Source organism: Neodiprion virginianus, chromosome 5 (assembly GCF_021901495.1).
Source record: "Neodiprion virginianus isolate iyNeoVirg1 chromosome 5, iyNeoVirg1.1, whole genome shotgun sequence".
NCBI classification, from domain to species: Eukaryota; Metazoa; Arthropoda; class Insecta; order Hymenoptera; family Diprionidae; genus Neodiprion; species Neodiprion virginianus.
The window spans coordinates 25,641,393-25,660,413 of NC_060881.1; the positions used below are offsets into that span (position 1 = coordinate 25,641,393).

General features: G+C 39.7%; 3 protein-coding genes across 11 annotated transcripts; 1 reads left to right on the forward strand and 2 right to left on the reverse strand.

Moving 5' to 3' along the window:
• Positions 1-75: 75 nt before the first annotated feature.
• LOC124306248 (chymotrypsin-1-like) lies at positions 76-7,380 on the reverse strand. 7 transcript variants are annotated; one of them, XM_046766721.1, is made up of 9 exons: positions 7,222-7,380; positions 6,987-7,048; positions 6,819-6,913; positions 6,371-6,632; positions 6,013-6,159; positions 3,031-4,171; positions 1,876-2,939; positions 687-877; positions 76-602 (listed from the first exon to the last, which is right to left on the reverse strand). In XM_046766721.1, the coding sequence occupies exons 1-6, from the start codon at positions 7,364-7,366 to the stop codon at positions 3,971-3,973; spliced, it is 912 nt and encodes a 303-aa protein (XP_046622677.1). In that variant the 5' UTR covers positions 7,367-7,380; the 3' UTR covers positions 76-602; positions 687-877; positions 1,876-2,939; positions 3,031-3,970. The 7 variants fall into 7 exon arrangements, with proteins under 7 accessions (XP_046622677.1, XP_046622676.1, XP_046622675.1 ...); XM_046766720.1 differs by having other exon boundaries at positions 687-880; XM_046766719.1 differs by having other exon boundaries at positions 687-947.
• Positions 5,211-13,431, forward strand: LOC124306236 (probable glutamate receptor). Of its 2 annotated transcripts, XM_046766686.1 has the most exons (13): positions 5,211-5,313; positions 5,696-5,831; positions 8,654-9,110; positions 9,178-9,278; positions 9,360-9,443; positions 10,087-10,389; positions 10,819-10,925; positions 11,529-11,699; positions 11,783-12,012; positions 12,319-12,533; positions 12,639-12,895; positions 12,961-13,033; positions 13,147-13,431. In XM_046766686.1, exons 3-13 carry the CDS (start codon positions 8,900-8,902, stop codon positions 13,324-13,326), a joined length of 1,932 nt encoding a protein of 643 aa, XP_046622642.1. In that variant the 5' UTR covers positions 5,211-5,313; positions 5,696-5,831; positions 8,654-8,899; the 3' UTR covers positions 13,327-13,431. The 2 variants fall into 2 exon arrangements, with proteins under 2 accessions (XP_046622642.1, XP_046622643.1); XM_046766687.1 differs by lacking the exons at positions 5,211-5,313; positions 5,696-5,831 and adding an exon at positions 6,121-6,198 and having other exon boundaries at positions 8,422-9,110; positions 10,090-10,389.
• LOC124306242 (flavin-containing monooxygenase FMO GS-OX-like 4) lies at positions 13,337-18,688 on the reverse strand. Of its 2 annotated transcripts, XM_046766706.1 has the most exons (7): positions 17,400-18,688; positions 17,020-17,253; positions 16,555-16,696; positions 16,069-16,241; positions 15,590-15,793; positions 14,820-15,105; positions 13,337-14,552 (listed from the first exon to the last, which is right to left on the reverse strand). In XM_046766706.1, the coding sequence occupies exons 2-7, from the start codon at positions 17,235-17,237 to the stop codon at positions 14,229-14,231; spliced, it is 1,347 nt and encodes a 448-aa protein (XP_046622662.1). In that variant the 5' UTR covers positions 17,238-17,253; positions 17,400-18,688; the 3' UTR covers positions 13,337-14,228. The 2 variants fall into 2 exon arrangements, with proteins under 2 accessions (XP_046622662.1, XP_046622661.1); XM_046766705.1 differs by having other exon boundaries at positions 17,020-18,688.
• Between the last annotated feature and the right edge of the window lie 333 nt (positions 18,689-19,021).

The window sequence follows — 19,021 nt, forward strand, 5'->3', positions numbered from 1 at the left end:
TTTTGAGACAATAATGCGTATATTATACGATGAAAAAGGGTTACAAATATTCAGAAGCGAATTGACAACGATGCGTAATTTCAAACGCCCAGACGTATTTATATAACGTCATAAAGTAGAGGTGTACTAGCTGTACATCGCATATTATATAGTATGGTGGAAGATCGTCTACACTCGAATGCCAAAGACCCGTTGAAACTGTTGTGCACAGTTGACACAGTCGACAAACGAAAATGTACGTTTTGGAATATTTTCTCGAGGCTAGACAGGTTACAAAAATCCAAGAATTTTCAACATTCCGTACAAGGAATGCATCGACACTATTGTGGCCGTCAGACCCTCAGGTAGTGCTCCCTGACGCGCAAGGGTCACGGCAAATTCGTCCAATTTTGGTAGCATGAAGTTCTTCGTGAGCTTCCAGCCCTCAACCAACGCAGCTTCACTTATGTTCGACACTATCCGGCCTGCGAGGTTCATCAAAGGACGTTGCATCGCAGTTATATTTCTGATTATCCCCGTAAGTCCCCAGACCAGTAGGCGACAGAACAGAACCAACGGCGTTCTGAGGATGCTGACAAGTATGCCGCGGTGGTTGTCGTGGCCTGAAAACAACGTTTTATTCGTCAGTATCTGCTCTGTTCGTTTATGACACAGTATCGAGTAATCAGCGTCCACGATCATATTACCCTCATCGTTATTGCTCGTCGTCTGCAGCTTGTTGGTACTCGTATTAAGAGCGACGGATCGATTGTCCCCGGCATAGGAACTGGTTCTATGATCAGCAGAGACTTTCGGAAATGTACAGTGGATTGTCAGAAAAATGCCGAGCAAAATTAGCCCCCTTCTCGACATCGTTGCGACTAGGGGCGAGTCACTTCTGCTGCAGGAGAGTGGAAACCGATGATTACAAGCCGATGGCAATCCCCTCTCTTGTGGCAAAAGATACCCTTCGCAATTATGTTAACTATTCAGACTGGTATACTGGTCGCATATGCACGCTGCGTTTGCTATGAAAGTGACAAAATGGCGTCGACTGTGACGTATTGGTTGACGGTATGATATGCTAAATCGACAACTAACTCATGGCAGGATTAAGAGAAGAACCAGCGGATGGCCATTCTGTATTTTTCAATAGTTCGTGATGACAATTTAGTGACTTATATGGATGTCGGTTATTCACATCACATAGGCGAAGAAGGTCTACAAACACAGTGGTATAAATTTTTTTTACAGTAAGAAGCTTGATTTATTCACCAGCAAGGGATTCACCAGAAAGGCTGTTACCAGAAAATAAAGTTATGGAACAAGGCTGCAAGTCGAAAACTCGTCAGTTATTCTATACGGAAATTGATATTGGCGCACTTTGATGAGTACAAGTGTCATTGTCTGCTCAAATTTACTGTCAACGTTATGTACCGCGAGTGGATTGATGCATTATCGGCAAGATGCGATACTTGCAATATAGTTAATTGGTACGATTATTCGGCATAATTATCTGCATATTCGTACGATAATATCAAAAAATAGCCACGGACGTAGCTCATATCAATTTCGAAGGCGAATCAATCGTTGTGTTACACACTATCCACGCATAGTTAATTGTGTTTCGTAAAAGCTGCACAACAATGTCTAATTAACTCGTGAATAATTCACGCGTCGCGAGTGATAAGTCGAACGACCAAGGTCGTATTTCACGCAATTAACTTGTGGCTTGTAAATTGTAAACAATAATTCATGCGGCAGTCACACGTGAAATTTCAAAATTTGGTAATTTGAATAGTTTCAATAAACTAAACAAAAGTATAGTTCTTACGTAGTTGTACAATATACAAACCAACATAAGTAACGCAAGAAATGATGACATTCAATACGTACGTTGTATTAGTAAGCCCAAGGTACACAAGACTTTGGAGCGTCAAAAATTTGATCATACTCGTATTTCAAGATTGAACGGTATGGAATTCTGCGGCTGGGAATTCAGTCGAGCATTTCGGAGGAACTTTCAAAAACTCTATGCGTAAATTATACGTTCTTGAAAACGAAAATTAAGCGATCGGTCTTGTTTGCGCCTACCGACATAAGTTGGCGCGTTGTTACAACTATGATCAATAAAAGGGAGAAAAAAACTTGTGTACACACTGAAAAAAATACCTGATATGACTAATTGGTATACTCTGTACATACATGGCATTCGCTTAAATTTAACGTTACATCTTCGTGTCGTACGAATATCTACAAGCTGATAACACAAGCCGAAGCGACGAAACGGGGAGCTGGAACGTTTCAATATTTTTCCGGATTATATAAATTTTTTGGCGTTTCATGTTACAATTACAAAACTCTCTACCAGCGAATAGATTGTCATTTAAAACTGAATGATTCATTCAACGAAATACATATTATTTTCCATCGAATTAGTCGAACAACTTAGCCTCGAGAGTAGCTGTAATATTTTATTTCCACGGTGAAATGGAGTGTGAAATTACGCCAATTAAAATCTGACTGTTTCCAGTAATAGGACAAATGAAGATGGGATACTACATCTAAGTTCTTATTGTACGTTGCATAATTATCAGCGTATTATTTATGAACATTAAAAATGTCCAATTTACATTCTGCGTGTGTATTACATGCGACTGTCTGTACAATTATTGATCCTCTCGTCTGTTAAATATTCGCATACAATGTAAAGGAAGTAATTCACCAAAGTTCCGAAGTAAGTTAACAGGCATCCGGTATCTCGTTAGCCTATAAATATGCGCAAGAAATTTCAATCGGTACAATGGACCACACGGTGCAGGGTAATGTCTGCCCTATAAAGGATTTCATGAAAAAATTTGCCAGCCACAAAATCGAGCCGACACTCCACCAGCTGTTGGACTCCGTCATACCTGTTTTATCGTTGTCAATGCCGACTGAATTTAGTTCATTAGAATTACCTGTGGAATTTCAAAGCATGATATATGCGAAGCACTGCACAGTTTCGTTAAAACTCGTGAGTTAACATCTCTGTATTGATAAAGCACTTACCATCTGCCTCGCAAATACTTGCGAACACGAGGATCGAGATCACCGTGACTCCTACGAAGATGCGATACAAGTTACTCGCCATTCTCAGTTTCACCATCCAGGATAATTCCTCGACAAAGTGACAAAGTAGAAACCGAACACCTAGTGCGTGTCCTCGAACCCGTCACACTTTTTATATACTTGGCAACTGCTGATGTCTGAATGCATACGTTGTAATTGGGGGCGTAATGGTTGTGCCGACATTACGTACACCTTATGTTTAGAATTGTGTTTCCTTATCAGCCACGATGCGCGAATATTCAGATGCAGTTCGATTTCACCAGCTTTACGGGCCTTGGGCCACATGAGTTTGACCCGTAAGTTCGCATGATTTTATTGAATATTTTTAGCTCTTGATACAACACGCGTACCGAGAAATTTTTCTGAAACTCAATTTTAACGCAGTTTTATCACGCGACTGTGTGACTCAAGTTTCTGTACACCTTTAAAACGATAAAAAAAATATCACATTTGTAATTTGATGTATTCCCATTACCTGACTACGACATTATATAAGCGTAATTTTTCACTGACTCAAGGGGTGTAAAGCCTCTTTCAATACTCGTATCGATGCATATGTTAGGAAGATTTGGACGTACTGATATTTTCCTACGGGGAAACAGCGTATCAAAAGGAACAAGAAGCAGGAGTTATAAGAGGATAGTTCACACAATTGTCATTATCGCGTGAGAATCGCCTGATTCTTATTTGATTTTTAATCCAATTGACATTTATATTCAAGATTCAACTGCATGTTTTCTTTTCGCATGACTGCGAAACGAACAAATTATACGTGATCGTCATTTCCATTAAGCTTGTCCTGCTCTTCTCGTCATTTTCGTAGTGTGGTTAATTATAAGACGTACGTGGGTACGTATATGTATAAAAGTGAAGACGGCCATTATAATTTCTCCGCAGCTTGGCGAGCCTCGGCCATGTAGAGCCTGCCGAGATCGCTCAGATCGGCGGTTTCCTCTAAGAGCCAATCGCGGTAGTAGAATACTCGTGCAAAGCCATCCGGTAAGCCGTTGGCGCAGAGATTTGCCCACGACACAACTCCAGCCAATTCTCGGTTACAGACGAGAGGACCGCCAGAATCACCCTACGGAACACATGTCGTATTTTTCACGATATTTCAAATAAATTGTGCGATTATCGTTTAAACGATGTTGCATTATGGATATTTCTGCCATTGACCGACTAATTTAAACGACAAGCGAAGCGTTGGGTGGAAAAAAACTTTGGACGGAAATATTTGTCACATTACCAGTAGTATAAATAACTGACCACGGCTGCCAGTTTTTCGTAATCGAGCCAACAATTTAGTGACAATTCACTTTTAAAATAGAAACTGCAAAAGAATAACAAGGCGAAAATATATTTTACAAGCAGATATGTGTATGCATGGAATTCGTGAAATTCTCCATAGTTATTTTGAACCCGTGATAAAGTATAGCTTTGGATATACCGTTTTCCTACAGGTGTTTATCGTTTCAAAAAGCTTTTATCATTCGCTTCGAAGAACGTTTATTGCAACGTGAATTGTACGTACATACATGTCCATTAATTCCTGTGATTTAGAACTGTTGGCATAGATTACGTGCAGCACGCACACCTATGCTAATATACACATTTTCTCTGTAACAGATTGTTAAAGTAAAAATAATACATCGGGCCATTAACAACCGTGCCAATAATGTTTTTTCCGTTATGCGAGTGTAGAAATTATCGCTGTTGAGTAATTTAAGCAAGAGTTACGTCTGCATGCAGGGCTGATTGCTTTCCAAATAATAATCGTGAGATACATGAAAGATAAAAAATGTAGGCCATTATTCAAATTTAACTCTTGTCTTTCGTTCTTGCTTCACGGAAATAACACGGTAAAGGTACATCTAATAATAAAATTACTTCCGTTTGTACGCTCATCCCTGCAGCGATCATTGTCAATATTTTGTGTGATTGGTTGTTCGGAGTGTATATGTATAAGTTATGTAGGCAAATCTAACCGCAATACTAGGCCCTCGAGGGGCGGCTGGCTGCAGCCTCGGCTGCATAGAATCTGCCCAGGTCGCTCAGATCGGCGATGTTTTCGTTGACCCAGTCACGGAAGGCATAAACCCGGGCGAATCCGTCCGGTAAACCGTTGGCGCAGGGGTTTCCCCACGAGACGACACCCGCCAATTCTCCGTTACATACGAGCGGACCTCCGGAGTCGCCCTGCAGCATTTTATTCGACATTGTCAGGTACGCGTCAGCCTTTTTATCCAATCATGCGTATCCTCTTATTTTTAATAGATTCGAGGCATAGTCTACAGGGTCAATGATATCGAATCGTACCCCCTTAAACCCACCACAATTCCTAGGCTCTTACGAAAGATACGAATGCACGAATTAATCCACTTCAAACTTTGGACACTTGAGCAGCCCTGGTCAATAATTATACCTATACGTTGCGAGACTCGATTCCTCTTGTGAGAAACCTTTCGCCTGGTGGCGAGCGCGGAACTGTTCTATTAATTGACGGATCAATGATTTATTTTACTGCCACTAAACCGTGATCACTGAACGTTGTGGAAGTAGTGTCAATCGGAAATAGGTTTTTTTGAAACCGCACTTCTATTTATAGGTATGAGGATCCATTGAAGAACGTTGTTTTTCCACTCGATACAACGCTTCGCTTTCTTTCAAATTATAATTCACATGTATGGAATGCGCGAGGTATTTTACACGCATGAATTTAAAGAGACGCTATTGTGTTCAAGGTACGGAATGATTACCTAAATATTTATGATACATTCGTATGATAAGTAAGGCGAGTATTACGACGAAACTTTGAAACCACGATGACAACGAATGATCTAGTCCTATTTATGTTCCAGGTATGACGCATTGTATAGTCAACGGTATAAGCTTACACATGCATTTACACCTATAAATACTCACACTGCACACGCCGTTCCCTCTCACGCCACCCACGCACAGAGTGGAGTTGAATATCATCGAAGATGCCCAGTACTGGATGCATGTATCGCGAGTCATAGTAGCCATTACTCCGGACTGCAGTTGACTCGGCAAGGTGTTAGAAGGCATCTGAAAGATGTTTCTAACTTGTGAAAAAAAAAAAAATCAGTCAATCCTACACGATATACCGAAGCAAATTCATCTCGATCGATTCAAATTCAAATCAAATACTTGAGATGAATAAATCTGCTCCGAATCAATCGGATCAATTTCTCAAATTTATAATTCATCGAATACAGTTTTGGTTATTGGCATTTTCGTCGGCCGTTAGCCAGCTTACGTGGTGTCGACCCCACCCGGAAATGTCGCAATCCTGAACGTCGACATCGGCACTTGCGATGGGTATCGGTTGTTCGGTAGCAGTGTACGGAATTGGTGTAGCGAGTTTCAATACTGCAATGTCATTTTCCCAAGTGTTGCTGGGATTGTACTCGGGATGTATTCGCACTTCCGACAATTGCGTAACCCGTCCTCCGAAAACGTTGCTCAAGTGGCCTGTAACGACGAATCTTGCGCTCGGATCGACCGCCTCTGGAACATTGCTGCAAAAGCAACAATCAGTTTTTCACTTTCCGACATGCTTATTTGTACTGCGGTATATTTCCGGTTGAATGATCCAAGGTCGCATGGCACCGACAAATTAGATTTATAATTATCGTAGCACTTTTTGCACGTCAACGATTTCGAACTCGCATTTTTTCGTGAAAATTAATTATACGTCAACTAACTTGGCGACGCAGTGAGCAGCGGTGACGCAGTGTTCAGGTGTTACAAGGGCTGCTCCGCAAGTATGGGAAAAGCTAGTGCCCACGCGTAGAGACACCTTTGGACATACCGTAATTGATTATTGCTGTTGAAATAAGTAACGGGTGATTTTTTAACCGAATGGTAATTACCATGTACGGATATCTTCCATACTCCGCAACATCCGCGTTGACGAGACGGTCTTCCGGTCTGGCTGTAACAATCAGGCAAGACATTCGTGTAACAACGTATAATTTCAACAATAATTGCCAATAATTTGTTATCGCATGATACGAGCACTTGGGATTGGAGCGGACATCTGATAATCTAATATTTTACATAATTACATATGAAAATAACTTTAAGTATAAGAAAATTTTAACGCACCCGATGAAACCGCCAGGGTGGCAACGCCGATGATAAAAATGAGCACAAACCGCGACATCGTCGTAAAATTTGTGCGCGAAAAATGTTTCGACATTAGGATATATAGCCTCGGTGTATTAGTTATCGTATAGATAGAGAATTCCATTCGTCTTAATTAGGAATCCTAGGTGACTAGAGAAAAACGAGAATTAAGTATCTAATGGACAGTCGGCGGGAGAATTTCTTCCGATAATACCAGACTAGCCGCGACGGCGATGATCGAGGTGCCGGTAGCGAAGATAAGGACATGATATCGGGTGGTTAGAAGCTTACAAATGCGGGTCAACCTTGATTTCATTCGCATGTAAATACAGGCTGTATTACGAAACTCCATTATGTACACCATCGATACGTTCGCAAGGGAGTGTTATCACTTCCGTAATAGTCAATAAACTTTTGGACTTCTAATTCTGTCCAAGCGGCACGCAATTATTGTACCAGGAATAATCATAAAGGTATATTCCTACATGGATTAATCTACGAACGGATTACTTGTAACCGGAATTGCGACACGATCACGTGTTATGTCCACATTAAATATAAATGCACTTTGGCCTACATCACTGAATGGTTATCATCAGATTACAGATCCAGTAATGGATTGGTACAGGCGTTATAGTAGCAGAAATAACGTTCGTTGTCCGTTACTTGCTAATATGTCGTATAAACCTGCATACGAATGGTTCACAGTTCACCCCGTTAGATATACTCGGATTCAATCACTTCCCGATATGTCACATGCATACTATAAAACGTCGGCGCTAATGAACAGTGATAATTATAAACACACCTGGAATGTGCTCAAAAATTTTTAAATGCAAGTAATTTCGTTGTGACTCTGATGCTGTGATCTATTTTTAATGCCACTAACGAAAAATTTCGCTAAATATTCCGATAAAAAATTAAATGGGTGAACATTCACTCGAAATTTAACTATTTTTGGGTCGGATCAATTTGTGATGTTATACATTTGGCCATTTTTTCTGTTACTTTCGCATTATACTCTGGTTTTCTGCCAATTTACCGAGCGATTATATCGGTATATGTGCAAATTGACTTACCGCTGGTTTGATTTGGGTTTATCGATTCATAAAGCAAATAATTCATCCGAGAAAATCATTCGCCTATAACACGGTCTAACGTCTTTCTACCTTCCACAAGGGTTCTCCAGTGTCTTTTGCAATTCACGTGTAAAGATGTATCAGGCTTACACGGCACATATCAGCTCTTTATGTTCCAGGTAAAAAGATGGATTTACGTGGAAGATTCTGACCGGAATCTTGTCAAAGAGTTGTTATAACTTGTACAGCAAACATTTTGCGTCCAAAGTGCGGGTGACTACCGATTGTCAATGAGAACCGCTAACACTCACGTTTTCGATATGTTTACGCAGGCAAGAGAGGTAAGCAATCAGCTTTACGACGAGGAAACGAGCAATTTCACAGTGAACATTTGCCTTTTGTCATCATCTCGCAAACCATGAAACCAATTGGTGTTCAATGATCGGCAAGTAAGAATAAGTAAATTGGGTACACATCGCTGAACCACATCGCTCAGTTCGCCTGGAATAGAAAACGGGATTAGTACCTATTGAAAAAAGAAGAGAACTGGATGGGTGGAAACTAAGAAAAAAACTGAAATGCTAGCGTTCGCCCGTGTCCTGTTAGGAACGATGTCGGGCTTCTTCGTCCTAATCCTGGTCACAGTAAGTTCAGGCCCGCACATTGCGAGCGGTCAATTAATCAGACCAAACCACGTCTACCAAAGTATGATATCTGGTGTGCACGACTACTTCAACAACACGTGCATCATACTGCTGCACGCGACGATTGATCCAATGGAAACGAAAGGTGAAAAATGCGAGAATCGTCAATTTTCGATACACATGCCTATATGAACAGTAATTCGTATTTTCAGGAACGAAAAACACCGTACTTTTGCGAAATCTTCAGTTGTACCTTTCCCGTGAACGACAGACGCGAACAGCGATCATGGACCTCGGCACCTTCACTACAAAAGTAATTATTCCGTTGTAAGAAAGATAGACGCGTTTGCGAGATGGACGTAATGATACGTGATCGTATTTTTTTAAATTTCAGGTCGGTCGATCATACTTTAACATCAAACGACCACTGTTCGTCATTCTGAATGATCAAGGGAACGTACAACACCTTCTGACAAATGTAAATGCCATCAAGTTTCGTCATAAGCCTCAGTTTAATGTATAAGGGGCATTCCATGGTATCTCGATCAAGATTCTGAGTCGATACATCGGTCTGGCTTTATAATTTTTTCTGTGAAAGTACATGGCGAAAAACGTGATCGCAATTTTTTCACAATCTTTCGACCCAGCGTATCTGAAGTATAATTTAAAATCTTGAAAATAAACACCAAAATTCTAAAATCAGAAAACAGTTATAAAAATCTTATAAAATATGTACAAAATTTTGACACCTGTTAGAAGATGAGGATTTCATAACTTGAAAATATAAATAAGAAATATAAAAAATAAAATTAATATTATTATTGGATTGCTTTTTTGACGTAAGAATGAACACAAAAGCTTATTATAATATGGGCCGAAAAACGTCTTGTACTTTCGCACCAAAAATTATCAAGCCAATCTGAAGCAACGACTTAGAATCTTGATGTCATGAAATGTCCCACAAGAAAACTCTTATCCAAAGTTTTCTTACGCCGGTTCTAGAATCCTGAGTCCTCTTTGCACCTTCTTTTCCAAGTATAATATTGTAAACACACGCATCAATGCATGTTCAAATAAAATGTGTGTGCGTAGGTATTCATGCGGTATAGTATATATAACAGCAGGTATCTACGTGGATAACTATGGCCTACCCGACGTGGATGATATTCTTGAGCGAAGGCTCCACAGCGAGTGATTTCTTCTCTCGCATGGACATACCGTTTGACTGCGAATTCCTGGTCTCGGAAAGTAACGGAACGATGGAAGTAATTACGGAGGTGTATCGCGTCTCTCCGGGGGATGTGCTACGGAATTTGCCCTTTGGAACTTGGAGCCCTACTGACGGTGTCAGGACAACGAGGCTGACCTTTTATCAACGAAGGAGCAATCTCTTCGGAAAGAAACTACGCGTCACCTCAATAGAGGTATTCCGATATGGAATGTATCAGATCTGTTATCGGTTCAAACTGATTAGTCCGCGATAACCGGGGATTATGCCCCGTGACGACGAATGTCATGATCACCGTACAAAAGGAAGTTGTAGTTTTTTGTATCTCAGAACTCTTCTTCGGTAGCATGAAGATTTCGTCGCTTCAGAATGCTTTTCTAAAATGTTTTCATAATCAAATCAACTTTCCAATGCCTTCGAAGTTTCCATCCAACTCTTGTTAAAACTCAGACTCTGAAGAAATCGACCTTACGATAAAAGAGGCAATATATTTCAGAAGTGGGAAATGAATATATCGTACAGGGTTTTTTGTCAGACACTAATGGCAACGTGGCACAGCACTCTCGTCATATAAGTATACTATTCGTATAATGTCGGGACGGTATATGGTACTGGATAATTGCAGAATCCACCGATGTCAACGATCCTAACCGATGAACAGGGTGAAATGATTGGAGTTGGCGGGTTGTTTGGCCGGATCCTGGAAATACTTCAAGAAAAAATGAATTGCACGTAAGATATGCGTGACTATATATTATTCTGAATCTTGAACACATAATCGTTTAAGATGTTGGAAACTCACGTAATTCGTCATGAAATTAGCTAGGTTGAACCTTCGTCACCAGATTTATCGTCAGATTTTGTAGTCTCACAATCGTTGTCCAGATTTTTTCTTTCTTGGCGCTTTCTCAATTCCTCCAGTTGTTTTGCAGTTTCTCTCTTGAAGTAACGATCTTGGCTTGCCGAGCCCCTTTCTTCAAAAATCTCAGTCTTCGTTCCATCGCCTTTCCTTCTTTTCCGTTCTGAAAATAACCTCTGCCCTCGACATGTTCTAACCATTCGCGACAATCCACGTCGAATCATTTATGAACGCTACAAGACTGATTCACCACGTTATTTTTTCGTTAAGAATCTGTACGGTCCACCCCGGCATATTTTCTTTTGTATGTAGACCAAACTATGACTCCTGCAGGTGGAAAAAATGTTGATCGATATTGCCAAATATAAAACGGGCCGTGGCCATTAACAGCCACAACTAATTCACGCCTTTGTGCAGATTCGTTTGTTTCTTTCTGCTGCTTTTCCTTTACCGAACGGGAATTTTCGTTTCAACAGGTTCGAATACATCGAGTGTGACTCGTGGGGTTCGATATCCTCGAATGGAACCTGGAATGGGATGCTTGCTTTGTTGAATGAAAGAAAGGCCGATCTGGCCGCCAGTGAATTAGTGATGACCAGCTCACGAACACAGATCGTTGATTTCACGATACCAATTGTATCCTCCAGGTAAGCTATACAGCCAAACAAAGCTGCGTCAAACATCCTGTATTGGATGATTAGAAATGGTGATACTCTACCGATGCATGCAGATTCCGTACCTACATCCAAAGACCATCGTTTGCATTTGTCAAGTGGCGAGGCTACACAGCACCCTTTTCAAAGAACATCTGGATGACCGCTGTATCGCTGATAATACTTTCCAGCATCATCATCGTTTGGATGGAATATGCCGAATCGTGTTTGAAGCGTCATAGAAATTTCATTAATTCAAGGTTAATGGAGACCATTTTGGCGGTTTTTGGAGCTTTTTGCGGCCAAGGTTGTATCCCTCATTCGATTCTGTGCGCAGGTTGCGTTATTCTGTGCCGAATTGCTTGGATTGCTGTGCGTGCTGCGAACGACAGGAAATACCAATAGCTATAAACCTTGCTTCACTCCAGTTTACTGATTTCAGGACGTACATCGATTCTATTTCTTGTTGGTCCGAACTACAGCTTACTAACGAAAACCTGTGAAAAATGGACACAAGCATTCCAGCGCGAATAATACCGACGCACAGGACTATTAGCATGACGCTAACAACAAGCGCACAATTAAAACAAGGGTGTTTTTTAACTTGCCTCAGGCATAATGCCCTCCCCATTGACAACTGCGAGGACCATTCACCTGGCGATTCACCTGACAGCAGTCATTCTATTAGCCGCCTACTCCGGAGCTCTGGTCAGTTTCTTAGCCGTCCAAATGTTCACGATGCCGTTCACGACGATGGAAGGTCTGTTAGAAGACGGTACCTACAAATTCGGAGTTGTCTCCAGTTCGGCGGAGTACAATTTGTTCAGCGTAATGCCCACATATTGGAAATTTTCGAAATTATCCAAAAGCGATCAAAAGTTCGTTCAATAACAGCACAGGCCTGTTATACCTACACTTTAATTTTTCCACCAGAATACATCGGACTTGGTGCTACGAGCGCTGTTTGAAGAGAGAATGGAGTCGGACAGACAGTTACCGCGAAATTACCTCGAGGGGTTACGACGTGTCTGTGAAGAAAATAAGTACGGTTTCATGATTACGGACACCATGGTCGAGGCACTCGAGAACCGAGTCGACTGCATAATTGAAGCACTCGAAACTATGCTGCAAACTTCTTTAGCCATGGCTGTGACGAAGAACAGCCCCTATCGAGGGATCGTCAACGCTAAGTAAGTCTTTTTACGGATAACATATGCAAGCACAAAATCGAGTTAAACAATCATTACACCTACAGCATTCTAATGATGAGGGACAGCGGTATTCTGAAACGCATATTCAAGGCCGAGTGGCCGGTTAAATTCACCAAGGTATACCAAATACGATTAGGGTGAGACTTAACAGCGAGACTCTTGCGATTCATCGGATAGCATTTTCCTTAATGGTCGATCCAATGTTGGGTATTGATTGCTTTTTTACACAGGCTAAGCAGCAGTGGAGTTCTGTTGAATTTGGGGATATCGTTCCGCTGATTCTCGTCCTTGTCTGCGGTATTATTCTTGGGAGTATTTTTGTTTGCGCTGAGAGATTTATTACCTGGCAAACTGCATACTTCAGATTCGGTAACGGGATATACCGCACCGAAGCTAAGAGTGTTAATTGATTATATCAAATATTGTATGAAAATAAATATATTGAACGAGCTAGTTATGGTATCATTGTATTACAGATGTCCTTGTGTTATAAATAAATTTGTTTCGATTCTAAATTCTTTGTTTTATTTCATTGTCAACCACTATCGTACAAAATCGATCAATATTTCCTTAAGCTGGCGGCAATGTTACTCATAAAATCCGAAATTTGAAAAAACGCTGTTTGGTACTGTTTTGAAAGCAACTGCAACGGAGAGACAGACTAATTGTAAGGCATTATCTTAGATCATGCAATTTCGGCAATAGGTGGCCATTTGTCTATAAACTAGAACCTTTTTTGTTCGATTTTAAAACTAACCGCCTCGACGATGACCGAATAATCACAGTACAGTGCAATCAATTGTGGACGTTCGCAGTGTTGTATCTTCTTTTACATCAACGCCTCGCAACTTTCCTCGCAAAAAACAGAAATGAGACGATGAAAAGATGATGAGAAAACATGCGACGTGAGAAATGATTTCATTTAATCTTCAATTACGTATAACGATGATCCCGTCGACAATGCGAGATACTCCCGATTAGGATTCATCAGAATCGAAATCTAAAATCCTATTAGAAACAATCTCAACATCTACATTGCTCGGCATTTATACCAGTATATAACGTATAAATTCGAATCTAACCAGAAAGTAAACTTTCTCGTGGATTTAAAATCGGGCTTTCGTTCCTGTCCCTGTCAAAGTGACGCTGAATTATATGTACGTAAAAAGTATCTACATCGTATGTAGTATCAAACGGTACATGAATTATATTTTCCCTAGCGTGCTTGATACGTTATCAAAACCAATTCTTTTTGGAAAGACTTGAAAAAAAAAATATTTATGAACGAATAATTATGTTCCAACTACTTCAGTTATCTAGACATCACAGGTGCAGTATTATCGTTTGGTATTATCTGCACGCTTTCGCCATCGTCGTCAATGACGAATTTCGCATCCTTGTAGTGCATCAAGTTCCGACTTCTCTGAATTTTCCACGCCGAATACCCGGCTTTGTAGAAGGGTGGAAGAGGCTCAAAACCCCCGTCTCGAGCCAAGCCGTCGTTGTATTCCCACTGATTGTCCGCAAGCCGATGCGCGCGTCGTTTTAACGGTGACTTGCACAACGCGTCCTGAAGCATGATATCCTTCGAGGGTAGACGCACGTTACCTTTCAGCGAGGCGATGAAGTATTGTACCTCAAACAAAGAAAGAATTTTCTAAAACAAAATACCAAAAGATTATTGAAATGAATTTTTCTCATTTCTGTAAAAATTTCTTTACGGAATTCCTGTTTTTTTTTTTTTTTTGTTTCGTTTGTTCGTTTGTTGACCTTTCTTTTCTGCAACTGTCTCCATTATCCTAAAACCGGATTTCCTCTGCTTCTCGGACAAATCTTGATTTGTTCCAAATTATATAGGGTATGTGTAAACGTCATCAATGAATTATAAATATTCTGCACGTACTTGTATATGAAACATTGGAAACGGCACAACAACGAGTGGTATCCCGACAAAGCACATCGTTGGATGTTCGACGTTTATCATGTGCCTGTAAAGGGGGTGAACGTAGTTATCGTCAACTGTAATTCCGCAGGTCTCGTCGAGGAAAGGAAAACTGTACTTGTACCCCGTACAATACAGGAATGCATCTGCGAACAGGCTTGTCCCATCTTTGAGGATGAATCGGTTGCCTTCCACCCCGGTTACGCCCATCACCTCGGTCATGTTCGCCGGTAGAGCCGAAATCAGTCTATAAGTAGAATTGGAATTTTTTGCAATTGAAATCGAGCAATTCTTTCATTACGTGAATTTATTACGTTATTATGCGAGGCTTCGTGTCAAGTAATTATTTATACCAGCCGAGAGGAGATTAATGATAATTTAATTCAATTTGCATTTAACAAAAAGCAGCGTTTCGTACACAAATTTTATGGAAATATATACGAAGATTGTTTAGAAAATTTCTTCAGCTATTAATACATGTATTGATTAATAAAGTATGGTAAAATTATTGAAGTGCAAATTTATGACAAACAATTAAAGGTATGAACTTTATCATGAGAATGTTTGTTATTCATTTCACCTGCAATTACGGAACAGCGAAGACAGTACATTTTTTTTTAATTTTTTTTTTGTCAAATATCTTTATTTACATCGTTAGATGATTGGATTAGAAGTTTGTCATCTTCATTAAGAAGCCCACAGTATCGATTACACGTAATAAATGAACTTACCTAGGATTGTTGTGGCTAAGATAAACGTGGCGAGCGTATCCGGTCAGTTCAATTCCAATATCAGCGCCAGAAGAAGCTGCTCCCAAGACAAGGACGGTTTTACCAGTGAACGGATGTGGTTTGCGATAATCGTGGCTATGCATTACTATGCCAGGAAATCGTTGAATCCCGGGTATAGGCGGAACGTTCGGTTCAAAAAAGTGACTGCGTGACAAAGAAAATTTAAGTTGTAGTCGTGTCAAACGGAGCAATTATGAAAGTACAGTGCAATATACTGAGATTTTCAACTGGTGAACCAGAAGCGATTATGTAACATCAAATTTCAATTATTTCGAACAACGATCACAGGAAAATTTAGACGTATGAATTCTGAGTAAAGCCGATTTCTTTCCAACGCAAAATCTTTTAAAATCGGAATTGCACGATATGTTTAGATTTATTACTTTTTGGTGACTATTAACAATTTGGTCTACGCGTACCCGTTGCAGCAAAATACAGCATCGAATTCTCTTTCCACTATGGTACGGTTTAGGACATTCTTTATTTTTATTTTCCAAATTCGACGATTAGCTACTGATGAAGTAACCAAGGTTGCAGGATCGGTACACCGAACATTGCATATGGGTTGTACAGTCTCAACGCTGGTGTTGAACTGAAATTACGAAAGCGAAAACGTAGGCATTAGATGATTTATTTTCATGCGTAGGGCCTCGCACCAAAAATCATTATCAAAAGATACAGAGTTTGATTTTTAAATAAGTATTTTTATCTTTTGTAATACTCTCAAAAAGTATCTACATAGATACATGTAATAATTCGAATTACGCCGAAATTGGGGTATTGCAACGAACTGTAGGTACGGATTGTAAGTAAACAAAATTGATTTTTTTTTTAATACGATAAATAATTGGTGCGAGTCTCATTACACATAATACAGATGAGTAAAATACGGGTAGTTGTAGTACCGTAATATATTTACGAAGATCAAAATGATTTGTGTAATCTTCTAAATAAGATAAGACTTCGGAGTGCGAGATGCAGCTCTTCTCGCCGTTGCCCATCTTCCGCCAATCAGGAAAGTTCATTATTACACTTGGCAAATTTGTTCTGTAAAGGTACAGAAAGACAGTAAAATATCACCAGTAATATAGCAAAAGTACAATCAAGTTTCAAAAATCATGTCCATATTCCAAATGCGGTTTTACAGAAATATTATTTTTCAACATTTTTATTTGCGCCTGATTTGATTCCAACTATGAGAAATTGTGACACGAATAGAAGTTTTTGTCCACAAGTCAGTATTCGGCATTTAAAAAACCTATCTGATTCAGTAACGATCCGATCCGTGACCCTAAAATATAATTAGTTGTTTATTTCTCTGAAAACTTATGATATTGAATAGGAATCATCGAGTATGTATCATGGTTCACCTGAGACTTTCGTACATGCTGGAGTGAATGGGAAGTTGATTCTTAGCGTCGACTCCGATGCTCTCGTTATAAACCCACGTGCCGCCAATGTGATCAGTCTGTTCGAATGCTTCAAATTCAAAAACCGCGGGCTCGGTCGCCAAGTGACGCAATGCGCAAAGGCCCGCAGCACCTGTGCCAATGACGCATACGCGTAATTTCCTCTCGGCTGCAGGCATCCCAACCAATTAACTCCTGAATACAGATGCCAGGAGAATCAGACAAGGTTTTTTTTTCACGGTGAATACTTTCTTAGGATCACCCTGTCACTCTACACTTTTGACGATAAGACAATAAATTGATTTTATACAAGTGTATAGCACAATGTACGTTATATTTACCCAGCAACAGTTAAAAACCACGCGACGAATATACGGCAAAAACAATATTGTGCACCAGTCCAAGAAGCAAGCTCGATATTGTGATAGGCGGAAAAACGAAACCACGGATTTCCGATGGAACACACTATGTGTGTATCGTATATAGTTCGTGCATACATAAAATAATCATATCTTTATATACTTCGTACATGATAAGACACATTGTTATCTGCGATAGTCATTATCAGTGCATCTGCTTTTGCCCACACCACAATGTTACAATCCCGTTGTTATGCTCGGTACGGGTTAATTAAAAACCAGCACTTCCAGCAGCTATCTGTCACATACCTAATAAGTACAAAGCAGATCGTCGGATTTGAATTTTTCTAGTCACAAAACCGCGTGTATTCCCGCGCATTAATCAAGAAGACATGGGCGTTGTTTTTATGCGAATTTATATCAACGTCTAGTTATGCTTAAGACACCGTAAATTTAGAATAACAAACATCGCAAATTAAAGTTTAAAATTGCTGTCACAGTACGCGTATATCATACGACGACTCATCAATTCGTTAAGAAAAAAAAAAAAATCCCTTAACCTGGGTAATACTGGACAGATTAGATTAGATAATATCGGTAACTCAAATTCGCGATTACGATAAAATTCAAGCCTATTTCTTGTACTTTGTATTTCTTCGTACAACAATGGGATTCGTCGTCTGTTAATTCCGATGCTTCCGATACAATAGAGGATATATTCATCGGATAGCATTACACGTCGATAACGGAACTTCGTTCACAACGTTTTTCAGTTTTAGGGTAAAAGGAAAATTCTAGCGACGCGAGCCAGTATTTCGGTTTAAATGCCTATTGAATTGCGGAGAAAACGGTCGGGATATTATATGGTTGTGATTATAGTTTACAGAATAGGAATGCAGCCGAATAAGAATCTTCAACTCTGCATTCGATTATAAATGACAGTGCAACGCAATTCCAATGGATTTATATGTATGCGAAAAGAAGACAGAATTTTTCGATTTTATAAAGGAAGGATGCGCGTCGGTGTATTCGGTGTCTAACTAAAATTGAGAAGAAATCGTTTAATAGCATTGAATTGTATGTTAATACTATATCCTAAGTAGCATACATATACATATGTATAATATTCAATTATATAATAACAATATACTATGAATTCATTCCTTTTCTTTCACTTCCTGTTTGTAACGATTAAGAATTAATCCATAAAGATATCCGTTTCTGAGCAATCATATAATTCTCTGTGTGTGTGTGTGTGTGTGTGTGTGTGTGTGTGTGTGCGCGCGTGTGCGTGTGTGTATACTATAAGTTACAATCAATATTCCAACCACTGAGACTGATTCAATTCATTAATCAATGTTATGAAAGTGTGGAGAAAATTTAATATACATATATATATATGCATAACCCTATATGTATGTATATATGAAAAGCCATTCGGTAATAGGTATATAGGTATATACACTATACGAATTTTACGATTTCTTATATATAATTAATCCCCGCGATCGAAAAAAAAACCCTCCTCACGCATGTTACTTTGCATGGCGAATGGGTATATTAATATTTAGGCCGTGGTACAAATAATAATAACATTAATTGTA